The sequence below is a fragment of the Tetrao urogallus genome, assembly GCF_951394365.1.
Source record: "Tetrao urogallus genome assembly, chromosome: 26".
NCBI classification, from domain to species: Eukaryota; Metazoa; Chordata; class Aves; order Galliformes; family Phasianidae; genus Tetrao; species Tetrao urogallus.
In genome coordinates, this window is record NC_136839.1 from 4195440 (window position 1) to 4213215 (window position 17776).

The 17776-nt window shown below is 42.4% G+C and overlaps 1 protein-coding gene across 1 annotated transcript in view; it reads left to right on the plus strand.

Annotated features, from left to right (window-relative positions):
- Positions 1–17776, plus strand: part of NSF (N-ethylmaleimide sensitive factor, vesicle fusing ATPase) — a gene marked incomplete at both ends in the record, with an annotated part of 46455 nt that overhangs the window by 28151 nt on the left and 528 nt on the right. The window contains 8 exons of the mRNA XM_079547245.1: positions 549–736; positions 3304–3399; positions 3608–3764; positions 4331–4464; positions 5618–5684; positions 5841–5920; positions 12049–12183; positions 12709–12822. Of these exons, the coding sequence (XP_079403371.1) occupies positions 549–736; positions 3304–3399; positions 3608–3764; positions 4331–4464; positions 5618–5684; positions 5841–5920; positions 12049–12183; positions 12709–12822 (971 nt within the window). The remainder of the gene's footprint in view (positions 1–548; positions 737–3303; positions 3400–3607; positions 3765–4330; positions 4465–5617; positions 5685–5840; positions 5921–12048; positions 12184–12708; positions 12823–17776) is intronic.

The window sequence follows — 17776 nt, forward strand, 5'->3', positions numbered from 1 at the left end:
GATGTGTTTCCTTTCAGTGACAGAAAATTAGATGAAAACTTAATTAGAGTTTGTTTATACCGAGAGGATGTTGTGCTGCTGACTTACTTTTCTTTCAAGAAAAGGCATTTTCTGTACGTTGCATTATGTGCATTTCAGAAGGGACTTGCTAAGGAAAAAACTGGGAAATAATCAGCTACATCTGAGAAAATGAAGGCTGTATGAAAATGACAAGGTGGAAACTGTGCTTAGGGGTGCTTGGGCTGACCAGATTGCTGTTGTGTAAGGTGAATTCCTGCAATGGGAGCCTGAGAGCAAAGAACTTATAGGGAACTGAACCCTGTTTCTTGGTGTAGTTTGAGGATGATGCCAAGCGATTTGCCAAGGGCAAATTTTTAAATGTTTAAATATTATATTAAACATAAGAATTTTAAAATATTCTGCTGACATGAGGGAATGGCTTATAGGGAGAAAGAGCCTTTAGACGTAGGAAGCACTGAGGAGCAGGGAGGGCTTTGCTGCAGCTGTGCTGAAGCACTGGTTAACATGCACTCTGTATGACAACTCAGGTTTGCCAGATGAAAAGGGTCGATTCCAGATTCTCCATATCCACACAGTACGGATGAGGGAGCACCAGCTGCTGGCTGAAGATGTGGACATTGCAGAGCTGGCAGTGGAGACAAAAAACTTCAGTGGTGCTGAATTAGAAGGTTTAGTTCGAGCTGCTCAGTCTACTGCAATGAACAGACATATCAAGGTTAGTCCTGTCGTCTGTCTGCGGGGCAAAAAAAAAGAGAAAGTCGTTATTTGTGGAGTCTTTTCTTGTATATTCCAATATATAGTGGCATCTTAACATAGCTTAGATGGTTTCCATATGGACAGCATCTTTTCACATCCTTCTAAATCACCTCTTTCGTCTCCCAGCATCTCTGTGGCTCTTTCATAGCTCAGTGAGAATGTCTCTCAGTGTATTGTGGTGAAGACTGAAAGGCTTGGTTTAATGGATTGGATACAGGAAACAAGAGGTGGAAGTGAGAACAGTCACTGATATTGCAGAGGTGTCTGCTGGAGCTTGTGCAGCTCAACATCTTCATAAATGATCTAGAAATAGAGAACAATGAGATTGCAGGCTTATGACTTTTCTGTGGTCATATGGACTTGTAATCTTTTCAGCTTCCGCCATTCTAGAGGAACATCACCTTGCTTTCCCAATGTTTGCTGTGCATCTTTAACTAGAAAGGAGTTACAAGGACCATGAAATGTCAGGTTATATTAACCCAGATGCAAAACACAGTATTCAGTGGTGTTGAAATACGAGATGATTATTAGTTCATGAAGAAAGAGGCTGAAAGATGTAACCTCTCTCGTGGCCAAGAATTGGTGTGAATTACTGCAGATCAGAGCCTTTAACATCGATTGCACAGCATTGATGCATTTATTGTAAGTAAAAAAATCTCTCCAGCCTTAAACACAAAGAAAATAAATCTTTTTAATTTAAGCAAGAAAAATAATTTGATGTCTCTGATATTTGTATCTGTTGGAAGCATTGGTTCTTTCTACTTATATTTTTTGTGTAGCCAGGAAGTTATTGTTTCCCATAATAAAAAGCAGAAAGATGAACACTTTCTCATTTTCTTGTACTGTCTCAAAAAAAGAAAGGCATTTTCATCCCTCCACAAACAAAGCATTTTCCTTTAAATATTTAATTCCACTTCTAATTGATGCTTTTTCATTGTTTGAATTTTGCTTGATTTTGGAGGCTGATTTTGATATATTCCCTGTTGTGCCAGCATTTTGCAGTGGGAGAGAAGACAATGGTGACATATAAATATAAAAGAGCTGTCTCCTCCTTGACATCTCAGTAATAGATGTCTGTGTTTTCCAAATGTCAAGCAATCACACTCTGTTTTTCTTCTCAAACACTTACACACAGTATTTCTGGGTAATCTCACTGTTTATTCTGAAGATGTCTTCAGCCAAATGATGTTTTATTCTCTCCTGTGAGTAGTGCAAAACTTAAAATATACATCATACGCCTGACCTAGATTTCAGAAGTGTATGTGAAGCTACAAATTGCATTTGGAAATCAGATGGAATTATTCTTCTGAATCATTTAAGCTCTTCTTGTAGATCATCCTAGTTAGAAGGTGATATCTCTGAGATGTGTGTTGGAGGGGGAGTGTTGTTTGACTCGTCCATGTAGGGAAAGATGTTAGGTGTTGCTGTGCCTTCCAAGAAATGCCTTGAAATCCCATTTTTTAACCTTGTGAACAATCAGATGATGTAGGGCTCTTATACTCTCAGGATAAAACCATGAGCTGATGTAAGATGCAGGTAAGTTTCAATGAAAATTAGGCTTGTTTTGGAATCTAGAGAAATTTGTTGTGGTATAATTGGGAAGTAAAGAAATTACCAAAAGCCAGGATGTAGAAGAATGAAAATCTTTCACCTCATCGCCAGGTAAAGTAGATTTCTGCCATGTCACCTTGCAGTTAGATGGATTGCTTTGCGCAGATCAACTTCTGCCCCTTTGGTGCCTAATCCTCTTTCTGATATCTGTAACTCCATGCGGGATTCTCAGCAGACTGTACAGATGGGATTAGTCTGTAACAGAGTGTTTGTGAGACACTTAGTGGGAAAGTTGCTTCATATCTATGTAATTCCTGATTGCTGCTTAAGGCAATCCATGTATTTGCAGATCTAGAAATAATTGCAGAAAATGGAGCTGCTCTGTAGTGTAGAGTGGAGCCACAGTCAGTAATGCATCTGAATTTAGGAGCAGCAGAAGGAAAAGTGCTGTCTTCAGTTTAGAAAGGAGAGCAACGTGGGCTGAGCTAGTTGTGGTGTGTTTATTCCAATACTGATGGTTCTGCCCTGGAATACTCACAGCTTTGGTTGCACTGAGGCAAATGAAGTAGAAAGAAATCTAATATTTACCAATCGCCTTAAAGAGTTCTGTGTGTGGAGAGGAAAATGCTTTGTTTGAAGTTGCCAAAGAAGGAGTGGGGAAACATGGTGTTGGGTTAAACCAAACTGTAGTTTGTCCTTCTGAAAAAAGTCACAAAATGGAGGTTTTCATCCCCCTTTTTATACAGCACCCAGAATCTGCAGTGAAGTATTTCTGCAGACTCTGAAGGGAGAGAACAGTTCCTTACTTTAAAGGGAACCTACCTAATTTCTAATCTTGCCTAAGTTTAGATTCGGATTCAACAGTCCTTTTGGGTTGTAGCCCAACTGCAGCTTTGGTTCCTTGCATTGAAGTTGGTAAAGGGATCTTCTGCAGCTGTGCTGTATGTGTTTAATGTGTTTTATTACCTTCTTTAGGCCAGCAACAAAGTGGAAGTAGACATGGAGAAAGCAGAAAGCTTACGTGTGACAAGAGGAGACTTCTTTGCATCCTTGGAGAATGATATCAAACCAGTGAGTAGGCACTGTGTAATTGGATAATAGAGTCACCCAGAACAGTTAATGATGCAAGGAAGCAAATTCCTTTTGTAATTAGGAGGTTTAGCCCCATTTTTGAGAATTGTCTTTAAATGACGCAGATTCAAAACCCGTGAGCAACTTTCACTGATGAGAATTTGTGCTGAGGATGAGTGTGAAGTAAATGTTCCCTCTGTTAAAACAGGCATTTGGAACCAACCAGGAGGACTATGCAAGTTATATCATGAATGGCATTATTAAGTGGGGGGACCCAGTAACGAGGGTGTTGGATGATGGGGAGCTGCTTGTTCAGCAAACCAAGAACAGTGACCGTACTCCGCTGGTCAGCGTTCTTCTAGAAGGTAACTTTAAGAATCATATCTGCACAAAACCAAACAGACAAAAAGACCCTTCTTTAAACTGTTCCTGTCAGCTGCCCAAGTGGTGATCTGTGATTGCACTCCGGATTGATTAGGATTGGGTGTGTTAAGATGTGTCCTTGGTCTGTAAATTATGCTGGTGTGCATTCAGGCATATCATAAATTCTCTCTGTCAATATTTCCTGGACACTCGGGCTGTTTGCTTGGTACCTGCAGACATCATATCTTTCAGAGGCATAAATGTGATTCGAAAAGGTTCTGCAAAATAGGAAGACATGCTTTCTACAGTGGCCCATCCTACAGAATGTGTCATTTTCCCTTGTGGTGATTTCATGCCAAATCAGGCTGTGTGTGCTCCAATAGTTGCATTCATTTCCTTCATCTGGAGCATTGAATTTGCATTGTTTTTTCTGCAAGTAGAAGAAAAGGTCATTTCTCAGATATTCAGTGAAAGAAGTAACAAGCAGTTTTAAAATATCGTTCATGCTGAGCCTTACTAGGCCCATCTTCTCCCCTGATTTTTTTCTAATTGTATTTCTTTGTTTCAGGACCCCCACACAGTGGGAAGACTGCTTTAGCAGCAAAGATAGCTGAGGAATCCAACTTCCCTTTCATCAAGATCTGTTCTCCTGATAAGATGATTGGATTTTCAGAAACAGCCAAGTGCCAGGCAATGAAGAAGGTACTTCTTTTCTACCCTTTCTTTTATGACAACCCAACTCCATCCTGGATGAGAACGGGACTGTCCTGTGATGGTGCTCTCTGTAGGTCCTAAATTCCTATACAGACAGTGGTTATGAAGTTGGATGAATGTTTTTTGGTACTGACACTCAGTGACTCATCCTGTGACACTTGAGTGCTTTAGCACTTACACAAGGATTGCTCCAAAAGTAATGTTTCCTTCCGTGAAAACTCCAACATACATGAAGAGCACAGTAACACAATTTGTCAGACGACATTCTCAGCTACAAAATACTATTTTTCAACATAGTTACCATCTTTTAACTGTGCATTTTCTCTAGTAATATGAAACTCTGTGGCAGAATCACTAATGACACAAATTCTTCCAGCTTCAGGAAATCTAAATTAGCATGCATTTATTTTGGTCAGTTGTAGTTATATTTTCAGGGTGCTTGATAGGGTAGACCCAAAAGAGAGTAAGGATCTTGCTGAAGGTAGCATGTCTAAGCTTGCAGCTCACAGGCATTTCACTCATTTGTGTACAAAAAAACTTCTTTTGCTTTGCCCCAACTGAGGAAACTCCATGTGGTCTGTTTGAATGAAGTTTGGGACTCATCTGAAAGGGAAAATGTCCTGGTTCTGTCCCAGCTGGATCTGATGTATGATCATCACTAACAGCGAGACAGAACGCCTGATCATCGATGAGCACTGGAGCTCTGTCTCCAACGGTGGAAGAAGGAAGGGCTCAGGGCTGCACGTGGAAAAAACAGATGCTGCCTGAATGAACAGTTTTGAGTTGGTAGGGTTTGGCTAAACAGGGGTTTTAACAACTTGGGGCACAGGGCAAATGCAGACAAGTTGAACTCCTTAAATCATTTCAGGTAGCCAGGTGGAAGGAAGAAGATTTAATTTACAGAAGCGAGCCAGCACTTATTTTTCTAGCTGAATTATACTGGATTAGTCATGTAAATGAGGGATGTTACCCTAAGAACAGAGGAGTAGTTCACTGCAAGACTTGCATAGTTTTTAACTTTTTCATTCTCCGTTTATTCCTCTAAATACTGCTGTGCTTACTTAGAAACAGACTGACAGTTCCTATCACAACTGTTGTGCTTTTGGTGCTTTTAGCAGTGACTCCTTTTGCTGTTTTTCAGATCTTTGATGATGCATACAAGTCCCAGCTCAGCTGCGTCGTTGTGGATGACATTGAGAGACTTCTAGGTGGGTAAGGACAGGGACCGTGTTGTCTGCCGTGCAGAAATATTGAAATACTGCAAACCAAAAATGATCTGGAACCATTTACTTTAGGAGCCTCAGGCTGCTTTTTTATACCTCTGCAACTACTTGATGGGCATTAAAATACATTTTTCATTTCAGATTATGTTCCAATCGGACCACGGTTTTCTAATCTGGTGTTGCAAGCCCTTCTTGTGCTGCTGAAGAAGGCCCCCCCTCAGGTAAGGAGGCAATCGAGGAGTGTGATGCCCTATTCCTGCCATAATTCTGACAGTGGAAGGCTTTGTGTCTTGCTGATAGCTGCTGTGCTGCCAGTGGTATTACTGCCATTGTCTCTGATTCAGTCAAGTTAATCCCAGCCCTGCTGTTCATTCAGTTAGACATTTCTAGGATAACCACAAAGGATTCAGCTTTAATTATCTCATTATTTAAAGCTGAATCTTGTGAAATACTAAAAGAGGAAACAGGTTTAACCTTCACCATGTAAACTCTAAACATGCAAGCAGTCTGCCTTGATTTAAAAGGAGCAGCTCAGCTCAAATCAATTCCTGGCTCAAGCATCAGCTCCCTCCTTATTTAGAAACTGTTTTCTGAGTCGTGTCTGATTGTGAATGTTGGGGTTTTAATTTGTTCTTGATATCATCAGGTGAGTAGAGCTCAAGGTTTTACATCATTTTCTGGCCCTGTCAATTTGTGATTTCTTACTTGATGAGGTTCCGGAACACAACAGACGATGATGCTTCTGAAGCTTGTACTGAATGAGACAAACGGGAGCGACTCCCCCTTTTTGTTTGCCATTTTTCTTCTCATTCACTAGAATTCTGCTGTGTGTGAAAGTATCTGCATGAATAAGTAAGATTCTAGCAGGAAAACAAACTTTCAAGTTTGTGTCAGGGAAAAGTAGGGAAGCATAGCCTGGGTGAAGCCTTTTTGCTTTTTGTGTCATTTTTAATATCCTGGAAGCAATCACGTATACATGAGTATTCTTTTCATTAGGTGATCTGCTGAAAAGACCTTTCAAATCCAGAACTTTGAATTAAATTCTAATGCCACAGGCCCTGATGTTCCCCTTGTGACTGCCAACCTGGGAGAACAAAGATCTTCTCCCAGACCTGCCCTCGCCATGTGAAGCATCTCATATCAGACTTGGATTCTGTTACCCTGTAGTTGGAACAGAGGGGCTGGCTGTGTGCAGCTGCACAGCCATTTCTGATTGTTGTAATCTCATGCACTCATTGACTTATTGCTAGATATTTCCATAGTGCCATTATTCCCATAGATCAGAAGAGAAAAATAGAACTTGATTTGGCTCAGTAGTCCGAAGTAGTTAAAATACTACGTTTTCCATTTTATTATTGTGTCCTCTGAGTGTATTTTCCTGCCTAGCTGCACTTTTGTTGGCACTCGAGTCTCCTGAAAGCAGGATGCAGGGCTTGGAGCTTTCAGATATTTGCCAAGTTTATGCATGTTGCTGGAGATTTGTGCTCTGCAGTGTTTGAAATGCCCTTGAGGCTGAAGACTTCGGGTTGACAGCCAATATTATGGTGACTTAAGCCATAAATTGTTGGAGGGTAGAGAGTTTTCTGAGGAAATGTCACTCTCTGATTGATGCTTTTTTCTCTTTTTTTTTTTTTTCCTTTTAAGTGTTCACTATTGGCTACTGTAGAAATTAGGACATTGGATCAGATGGGCTTTTAGGGCTGACCTAATTGGGTAGCTCTGATCATAGGGTTCTTCCTAAAGTGTTTTGTTTCCTGTGAGCTCTCTGCGACAGTTGTGACGTGGGGATTTTTATTTATTTTTTCCCATAAATAACCCTGTGCATAAGATGTTGATTCATGCAGGAAAAGGCCAAGGGTTTTCTTCTTACTGTGAAAAAGATTGAATCTGGGCACAGAGACTCTCCAGGCTCTCGAGCTCAAGTGAGAAATCCACAGGGAGGGAAAACCACTGGTTAATCACTGCCCTGCCATGTTTCCCCTGGGATCACCAGTTCCCTCGGGGAGCAATTTGTTTGGAGGTGATGGCTGGTTCCAGTGGGTTTGGTTGCAATTTGAGATGCAGATACGTGCTGTAAATGAGCATGAGTAGCATTAGTGGTGCTAATGTGCTCCACGAGGTCAAACCAATGCCAGCTTCTTGGCATTGAGACCCATTCTGGTCTCTGCCAGGGACCCAACTCCCCAACCAAAGACCCAGACCCCCAACCAGGACGTGGTTTCTGTTCATCCCCCATAAAAATGGAGCTCGCTGGAGCTGTCCCACTGCTGCAAGCAATTCATGTCGAGATGCTGGGGACACAATTCCTGTCCTCTTCTACCAACAGGCAGAGGGGGCCCAAGTATGAGCACAAGTGGTGTGGAAAGCTCAGAAATGGGACAAGAGAGTGCTGAGGATGGTGGGCAGCAGCGTTCCAGCTGTGCGGCTCTGCCTCTCCAGCGTTGTGGCCCAGATTATGTACTCACACAGCGTTGTCACATCTCATGCAGAGAGTATACTTAATGTGCAGTCAGCTTCCTGCAGTCACTGTAGGCTATGTGTGTAAGGAGCATTTCTGGATGATATCTCATTAATTATGCATTGAGGTGTATGTTAAGTTGGTTGGTGAAGGCTGCTTCCTGGACTCCCCTCTTCCTATTGCGAGTGTGTTAACGTGGTGTGCGGAGGGCAAATGCTTGAACCTTCTTGTACTTTTGCAGAAGTTTTGGGAGTAAACACAATTAGGCTTTACAGAAACGAGAAACGTTTCTGGGTGTGCTTTAAATTCACGACTGAGAGTTCCTCTGAGCAGTGCTTAAATACTGCTCAGTGCTTAAATAGTGGTATCTGTTACCAGCCCAAAAACACTGCATTTTGTTTAGCATCTTTTTTTTTTAAACCAATTAAAAAGCTTTTCTAAAATGGACTAAGAGAAGAAAATAAACCATGTTCTCTTGGGTCTTTCTTTCAATTGAGTGCAGGAGAAGAGGCTGGGGGGGATAGAAAGCCTGAAAAGGACTGTCGCAGCGGGGAGCCGAGCGGGAGAAAAGGACTTCTCTGAGAACTAAGCAGCAGCAGCTCCGAAAGCCGAAGCTGCTTCATCGACATGCAGAGTCACACAAGGCATGGAGACGCTCACCAGCCCCACAGAGGTTTCACATGTGCTTCCCTGCTGGTTCCTGTGAAAAGCTAACAATCGGCTCAAAGGGTGAAAGACCATTGCAGCATCCCCGCGCTAAGCTGGACATACAATTTGTGCAGTGTTATGAGATGTCGGGCTTAGTGAGATGCTCTTGAACATTCCTATGGATGCCCTTCCACTGCTCCCAGAGGCCCCCAGCCCCTTTCCTCTCCTCTGCATTTTTGCACATTTATGAAAGTTGACGGAGAAAAGGGGAGAGTAATCTCCTTGTTGGATATAATCCCATATGCATTCCTGATTCCACATCACTCAGTGCGAATTGGAAGCAGTGTGAGTCAATGGTGATCTTACATTTACACCTGTAAACCTGGGGAACTGCATTTTCTCCCGTTACGTGGGAAGAATTGTTGATATCTCAAAACTTAAAAATAAAGAAGGGGTCAAAGTGAAGTGATCAGCTAACGGGTATCCAACAGAGGCACTTCAGTACCCACTGACACTTGTGTTTTGAGCTCCTCTTGCCCGGGGCTGGTGAAATGCACTGAAATTAGGTAATTTGAGACTCTGCTGACATGTTGAGACTTCATTTGCTTGTAGCAGTCTATTACATTCTTGTATGATCTAGTTTGGTCATCAGTGCAATCATCTGGTGCCCGCTAGGAAGCGAAAATGAAGTGGAGAGAATCAATCTCATATTGCTTGAGAATGCCGTCACTTAAAATGACTTCAATTTATGAACTTGGAGTGCCATAGCTGTCTAATTATGTCCTTTACTCATATAAATTCAGTGTAGCAGAGAGAGGGTCTGGGGTTCTCCCACTTCTAGAAGGCAGTGGGGCAAGTTATGTCCCTCACTGAGGACTTCCTGATCGATGGGCCTTGGGATCCTTACTGGGCACTTTCATTACCAGAAAATGGGCAGGAGGAAACCACGCTGAGGTGCCTGCCTGTACCTTATCTGTGTTGATGGAGGAACTATTCCTAACACTGCCCTGATAACGTCTGAAATCAAATGATCTCAAGCTGTTGGAAAGCCAAGTTCCTTCTTACTTGGTGTTACTCTGGTTACGCCTGATTTTTGGAAGTTCACTTCTGTCCTGATCTTCTGTAGCCTTTGCAATGGCTATTGTAGAAATTAAGGATCAAAACACTTAGGATATCTGGAATCAGGGACGCTCCAGCAGTACATCTTAGCATCAAGAATAAGTCCAGTGATACCTTGTGGTGTATTGCCACTGCAGGGCAGTGGATGAAGTCAGCCTTTTCAGTTTGACTTCATGGCTTTGTGTGCTTCTGTGGTAGTGCCTGGGGCAAAACATTTCTGACTTGCAGGTTGTGCAGTTGTTAGCTGTGCAAGTTGCCTGAAACCTTGAAAAGTACAGGGAACTCCTGACAATTTTTGTGTTAGTAATTGGTACAGCAGAGATTACGCTTGTTTTATCGTAACCTTTTCCAGTGGTTGAAGTTCAGAGGTGGCAAGTTGAAGAAAGCTTTTGAAGAGAGCAAGGAAAAAAGAACGCTTTGGGTGGGGCAGTTAAAAACTTTTAAGCACTACTTTGCAGAGTTGCAAAGCCATCTGTTCTGATGAATTTTCTACCATTCAGTGGTTCAGGGTCTTGAGTGTGCTTAATGCAGTCATGCGATGGGTCAGCATAGAATTGTTCAAGTTGGAAGGGACCTCTGAAGGCCATCCTGCACTGGACAGGGACACCTACAGCTTGGTCAGGTGCTCAGAGCCTGACCTCTGATGTCACATAGTGCTTTTTGTTATGATGTGATTTTTGTTATGAGAAACAGCAGTTTGCACCCTCATCTCCTGCTCCACAGTGTCTGTGATTTTATGGACCTCTCCGTTTCCCTTCTTGGCCCTGTCGTTTATCAGGAGTCTTTTAGGGAAGTTATCCCATATTTCTGTGCATCTTCATTGCTTTCCTCCGACTTCTCCAGCTCAGTGCTGTATTTGACATAAGTACTTGAAATGACAAGTGTCTTTAAAGTAAGAGCATAAAAGCACTCTGATTTCACGCAGTAGAATAATTATTTCTGTTTTCCTCTTCTCCCATTCCCAGTGTTTGTATTTTGAGTAATGCTTAGCACTGGGCTAATGTTTTCACAGAAGTGGCCACAATGAGTGATTCCAGTGGCTTTCCTAAGTGGTCATAAGTCACTCAGAGTCATTCTTGTGTGTGTAGTAATTGTCTGCTGACCTGATTTACAGCAAGTTTGGGATTCATCTGAATAAATGTGGCTGTCAGCAGTTTGGTTTTCAACAGCTGAGCTAGAAAATGGGTTGCTGTGGGAGTTCAGAGTAGAGGTTGCTTTGGGTGGAGGTAAGTGTCATCTGGGCTTCGTTAGCAAAGAAAGAAGTACTGATAATGAGGTCACATGTGGACACCTGAAGTTGGAGTCGGTGAAACTTACCTAATTATATTTCTGTAGTGTTTATATCTTTTCCTGGTGGGATCTTTCAGGCTCTAATGAGCCCTCAAAATAGATTCCATTTTTATTATAACCAAGCATGCTCTTTGTCTGTGTAGAAGTTGCTCAGGTTGCATCATTCAAGAAGTTAGTTTGCAGGTTGTTATTCCCTGTTCTTAGCTACTACCAAAAACATTACGTGTCCTTGGGTGGTAACTCCAGAGCAAATGCTGGAGCACTCCATAGCATTGGTTATCAGACTTCTGTGGCTCACAATCAGATGAGAGTTTCGGTGTCCCTGGAGAACTCACTTCACATTCTTTGTCTGTAAGCACTGGTTGAACTTCTGGGCAGCACAGTGAGAAGGGTACTTGGCCAGCCAGGTGACCTCCTGGCCCATGGGCTTTGTGTGTGCTGAATTGGAAAAGGGGCACAAAGATCACAGCTGATGAGTCCAACAGATCTTTCCATCAGCCAACATCAATCAAGTGTCTGAATCTGCATAGCAGAATTCAAATGGTGTTCCAATGGCATTTGTAAGATGGTCCAGCAGAGGTTGATTTTCGTTGGCAGTTGATGTTTTTGTTTGTCCTTAGCTCTATAAGCCCTGCTGCTGGACTTCTGGAACGTGATCCTAGATATGTATGATTGATGCTGGCAAATTCACTTGCTGAGAGGTGTAATCTTACTATTTTTTTAGTGTTTTTACACATCCATTTTCTGTTTCTCATTTGTGGTGAGCTGAAGCATTCCCAGGATGCTTCCTCTCTTGTTTCTCCTTTCTTGACACTTGCTCTGTTGTGTGGACAGGGTCGCAAGCTCCTGATCATTGGAACCACCAGTCGCAAAGATGTCCTGCAGGAAATGGAAATGTTGAATGCTTTCAGCACCACGATCCATGTACCCAACATTGCGACAGGGGAACAGCTGATGGAAGCTTTGGAGGTGACAAAAAAATTAAAGGATGACAAATAACCTTAAAATTTGCTGGAAATGAATGATTTTGCAGTAGACCTGCATCTTGGAACACTGTCCAACTTAACTACAACTTCTCTGAATTACTTGTTCATATGTAAACTAATGAAAAATGAGAGAACAGTAGATTTAGGAAAGAAGTTCCTGTGGTGGATTGAAAGATCCCACTTTTCGTACCCTTGGAAAATGAATATTGTTGAGGTACTTAAAGTGGAGGATGCCAAGCTTTCATTAATTGGAATAATGTAAAATGAAGGGGTTTTGGTGCCAAAGAAATCATAGATTCTTCACAGACTCATGCTCTAAATGGCTTCCTGTCTATGCCATAGTGGAAGTCCTAGAGAATACTGAAGGATGTTTTGCCTTGTCTGGATATATTGCAACAAATCGTGCTTCTAAGCTAGAAAATGCATTCTAGCTTCTCATTCACTTTGCCCTGTGCTAAGTAACATTGTCCCTGCTGGCGGTGTTCTGATTTCTTTCTTTCTTTTCCAGCTCCTGGGTAACTTTAAAGATAAGGAACGCAGCACCATTGCACAGAACGTCAAAGGGATATCTGTTTGGATCGGTATCAAGAAGCTGCTGATGCTGATAGAAATGTCACTACAAGTAAGAATTTTTCTGATCCAGGCAGGACTGGAGTAAATGTAGCAGTCTCAGAGGTTCCCAGTTGTCTGCAGACTCCTACTTTGAGAGTCTTTGAATAGGTTTAATTGGGAGAAGAGCTTCAGTGAGAAGAAATTCTCTGAACAAAGGAATCGCCAGGTCTTGGTCTGGGGAGAGATCTTTAAAACCACAGTGCCCATGGGCTGTTTAGAGCTGCACTTCAGAGACGAGCGTCTGGCAATGGGAGGGATTGGATTAACTCACTTTTCATGGAATTTCTTCTTTACAGTCAGCATGTTAAGATTGCAGATAGCAATCGCTTAGGATTTTTATTACTTTTTTAAAAAGAAAAGGTGCCTGTGCAGGTGTATGTGCCTCTTCCCTAAAGAAGATAAATCTGTCAGGCTGTTCAGCTGCTCTCCTCTTTATTTTCCACTTTCAGCACTTTAAAGAAAATAATTGCAGAGGGCAGAAATATGCAGTTCTTAACCCTCCCCCGCACCCATCACCCATGCCTGCAAGCAGCCATCAAGCTGCTGCTCGACAGTGTGTGCATGCTGAAAATGAGAGGGTGTAGCGTGCAGCCCTAATCCTCTGCACTGACATTTCAGCGCCCTTCTGAGTCCTCCCCCCTCCCAACACGCTCTCCTTTCACATCAAATGGATTTAGTGCAGCTGAGTGAACTGTCCTTAGATCTTCCTAGGAGAGGCTGAGCATAAGCTAAGAGGCATGTAGTTCAGCAGCATATAAGTCATGTATCCCTCTGTTCACTATTCACAATTCTGTTAAAACTTGCACAGCACTGAGGATATGCTCTGACTGGATGTCACCTCGGGGAATAAAGTCATTTATCTAGATTACTTTTTCTTCTTCTTCCTTGGCTTTTAATTCCATACCTACAGGCAAGTCGGTAAGTCATTGCTCACATGTATTAAATGTATTTAAGGGGTGCAGGCCTTCGGGGACTCTGCTGCAGCCCGTTTCAGTTCACCTCCACAATGGGTTCCTTCTTCTGATGCAGGATGTTTTCTGTTGCTGCTCTGACCTGAAGTGTTGGTTCTTGTCAAAACTGAAGGTTACAACTAAGTCAATTATGGGTGAAAGTGCTCACCCAGACTTATCCATGCATGGCACCGTGGGTGCACACCTACGATAGTGAGACAGGGAGTCTCCATGCTGCTGTACACTGTGCAGAGTGGAACTGTGCATTTTTTAACCAGATAACCATCACTGCTGACAAGTCTGTGACCAGACAGGCTGGGAGAAGTTGGGCAGAACTGTGACCCTGCTTGTGCCGTTCCTAACAAGTGACTCTGGGCATCAGCATGGATGTCTGATGAACTGCGTGTTTCTGCACATAGATGGCTGGTAGCAATGTGACTTACAGTCTGCACCCAAACTGAATGTAATACCCATGGAAGCTAAATGCAAGGATGTTCTATTGCAGAATATTGGAGCTGTTTGCATGGTTCCATCTGCAGAATTGCTATAAATACAGGACAGCAATGCAGGCTGTCATTAAAGAGAAGAATATTGCTGCAGTATCTAATTTGACTTGCTTTACAGTAGTGTGGAATTATATCAGATGAGATATTCTGATCCTTTTTATTTCCCACCAGGCTAGAATAGAGCTTTTTAAAAAAGCTTCAATCAGAAATAAGAGATCCTTAAAAATGCCAAGTGATGAACACTGTTTCCCAAAATGCAGGTGATTAGATCCCACGGTGAATGAATTCTCTGCAAGAAAACTATGCACCCAACTTCCTTCTCTGCAGTCCCTCAGTCTGTGTTTTGTTTTACTGGATGAGTAAACCCAGCATGTTCTTTTTGTAGCTATTCTTACCCTGTTTAGGGTTTAAATGATTTTAGTTTGTTTTCAATTTAAGTCTTGCTCAACTTCTTTCAGTATCAGAATCCTTTCATGGAGTATCGTGAACCACCACATTGCTTTGATGCTTTGGCTTGCTTTGTCACCATGTGTACAAACCTTGTAAACCCACACTTTCTGGCAGTCTGATTTCCCTCAAGCTGTGTTTATTGCTATTCCTGCCCTTTAATGTTGAACTGTTCTCATTCAGTGTCTTATACTTCGGTCATCTTGTTTATACTGTGAGTCCTGGCATGATGTTGAGTTCTTGTTGAAAGAAGCATCTGATGAATGGATACACTCATGATATGCCAGTTAATTTTGCAGTGTTCTTGGCTGCAGTAGATGGACCACCTCGCAGTGCTGCCAGGTACAGCCCTCACATCCAGGGTAGATCTGGATGGGCCTCGAGCACCTGATCGAGCATTAGATGTCTGTTCATTGCAGGGGATTTGGACCAGATGACATTTAAGGGCTCCTTCCAACTCAAATGATTCTATGATTCACCTTGGCCAATGCTGCATCCCCATCCTGGATACGTGAGCCACCTTTTCCTCTTGCAGGGGACTGGTTCCTGCTGCTTATTTTCCCTGCCCATCTTGTTGCTCTTGGACTTAATTGTCAGCTCTTGCTCTTCTCAGTAGGAACCCGACAGAGCCAGGCAGCTTTCCAGAAAGCTCTTTTTTGAACCTCCACTATTTCCTGATTTGGTAACTTCTGTTTAGCGTAAATAAAACTTCCATTGCAGACAAACAGCTTTGATTATTTTAACATACTAAGGAATTTATTTTAGGAGTTGTCTTAAAATACTGTGTATATTATCTTATACTAAGTAATGCACCCAGAGTTCAGGTTTTATGATAGGCTTACAGGAGCATCCAAGGGCATGCACGTCTTGCTGGATTCTCTCTTCTCTGGACTGAAGTTCCTTTTTCTCCTAAGGACTGCCAGGTTTGTCCTGGGGCTGGTACTGCCTTATGTAGAGAGAGGCAGCCAGTTTCTTCCTGGTGGTGGGAACTGTGTCACAGAATTGGTCACATGTCTGTTATCTTAGAAAATCTCTCACCTAGTTTGATAGAAGCATTTCTCCTTTCACAGATTGCCCGAAGTTTTACTCAAGTCCTGAATCTGCTTCTCCTTTGCACTCTTCTTTCAGAGCAGATCAGCCTTCTTTTTCATCTACATTTTGTGAGTAAGCTACTTGCTTTCATCTTTTGGCTAAGAAAGTGCAGGTAGGTGCTGTTCCTCCCAAAAGGCTCTGTAGAAGCTCTGTCAGGATGGATGATGGATGGTTTTGCCAGTGCCACTTTCTTGTGTCTAAGCAAAAAGAATTGGGAAGGGCCATCTTTGATTTAGAAAATGGAACACTGGCATTGGCAAGTGTGAATGTCAGCTGATTGCCTTAGTGCACATTTCCTGGTAAAGAAGAGATTCACTGCTCCTTTGCTGTCATATTGAGGTTGTGATGAGTTTTGAGTGTTCACCTGACTTTCCTGTGCTACCCTGAGATTGCACCAAGGTCCTGGCAACAGGGCCATCTTCTCTGCAGGTACATAATACTCGTGGCAGGTAGATAATACCCTCTGCAAATCGTTGAGATAAGTAATCTTGGAAAGAGCCAGGTCCTTTGAGTCCTTGGTCCTTTGGTCCTGTTCTGTTTGAGATGTTTTCTTCCAGCTTTCCACTTTCTGTTGGTGGTCAGAGCCATGTCTTGCACCACCCCAGTGTTCATGGTTCCTTGGATAAATTGGAGATGTGAAAGATTCTTGCTTCACTCAGTAAATGGGTGATTTTTCTGGCTTCTTGGCTCTGCACTCCTGTTTTGTGCATTTGGCTGTTGGGCATTGGCATTCCCAGCAGTGTAAACGTTGGTGATGGTTGTATGGATGTTGCCTTTGGCCCTCAGCAGGGCTTTGGAGTGCAGCTGTCTAAGTAGAGTCACTGTTTCTCTGGTTGTCACAACTGCAGTTCTCTGCTTGGCCTTATTTGCAGAGTACTGAAAATCTTGCAATCTCAGAATCATTCTGCTTGGAAAGGACTTCAAGATACAACCTAATGCAGCTATCAAGATCAAAGCAGGGTCAACACTGAATTTAGACCTTCAGAGATTGCGTATATTGATGATGACAAACATCTCACCATCCTCTGTGACATCAGTGCTTCATGGGAACCAGGCCCTTCTGGCTCCAATTCGAATGCAAAATTATTATTATTATTATTATTATTTGAAGTATTGCTAGCATTGTCTGCTTCCTAGCTATTGATTTGCCCATCTGTTTTAGTTTTCTCATGGATAATCCATCTGTGAGTTTGGATCATACATGAGAAGTCAAGTCTGAGGTCTTGCTGTGCTGCAGTTACTTCTCTTGAAGTCCTTTCAGAAGTAGACATTTTCACAGCCAATATCTACCAAAACGTTGTAGGTTTTACCAGACAAGATCAGGGATTCCTCTCAGTTGCACTTTGCTACTCATGGCCAAAGATCAGATGTATTTTGTCCTTCCTCTCAAACCCATTTGGGTTTCGAGTATCTCCAAGGTCTGGCTCTCTGTAGTCTCTATGGGCTGTAGCTAACAGTATCGGATCACCCTAAAAGAAAAAAATTTTCTCTTACATTTACATGTAATTTTCTGTATTTCAGTTTGTGCCTCTGACCTCTTGTCCTGTCAATAGGCACCACTCTTTTCTTCTTTACTCCCTCACTACTTGTTTTTATGCGCTTTGAAAGAGTTCACCTTCAGGATCCCAGTGCGGGTCTTTCTTTCTCCTAGTTCCCATGGCTTCTCCTTGTATGACAGGTGCTCAGGTCATCCTTGTGGCCCTTTAAACTCTCTCCAGTGTGTATTACACGTTTCAGACACTGCTCCAGGTAGTAATGTTGCCTTTCATTTCTTACAGAACCCTGAACAGTACCAGTATTCCATTGCATGTTAAGAACCCGTCATCATCACTCATTGATCCTTACTGAGTTCCTTCAAATCATCTTTTTTTCAGTGACTTATAATAATAATTCAGCAGTTGGTATTGAGATATTGACCTTTCTGAGGTATTTTAACATGACAGGAGGTTGCACAATTTCAGCTTTCCTC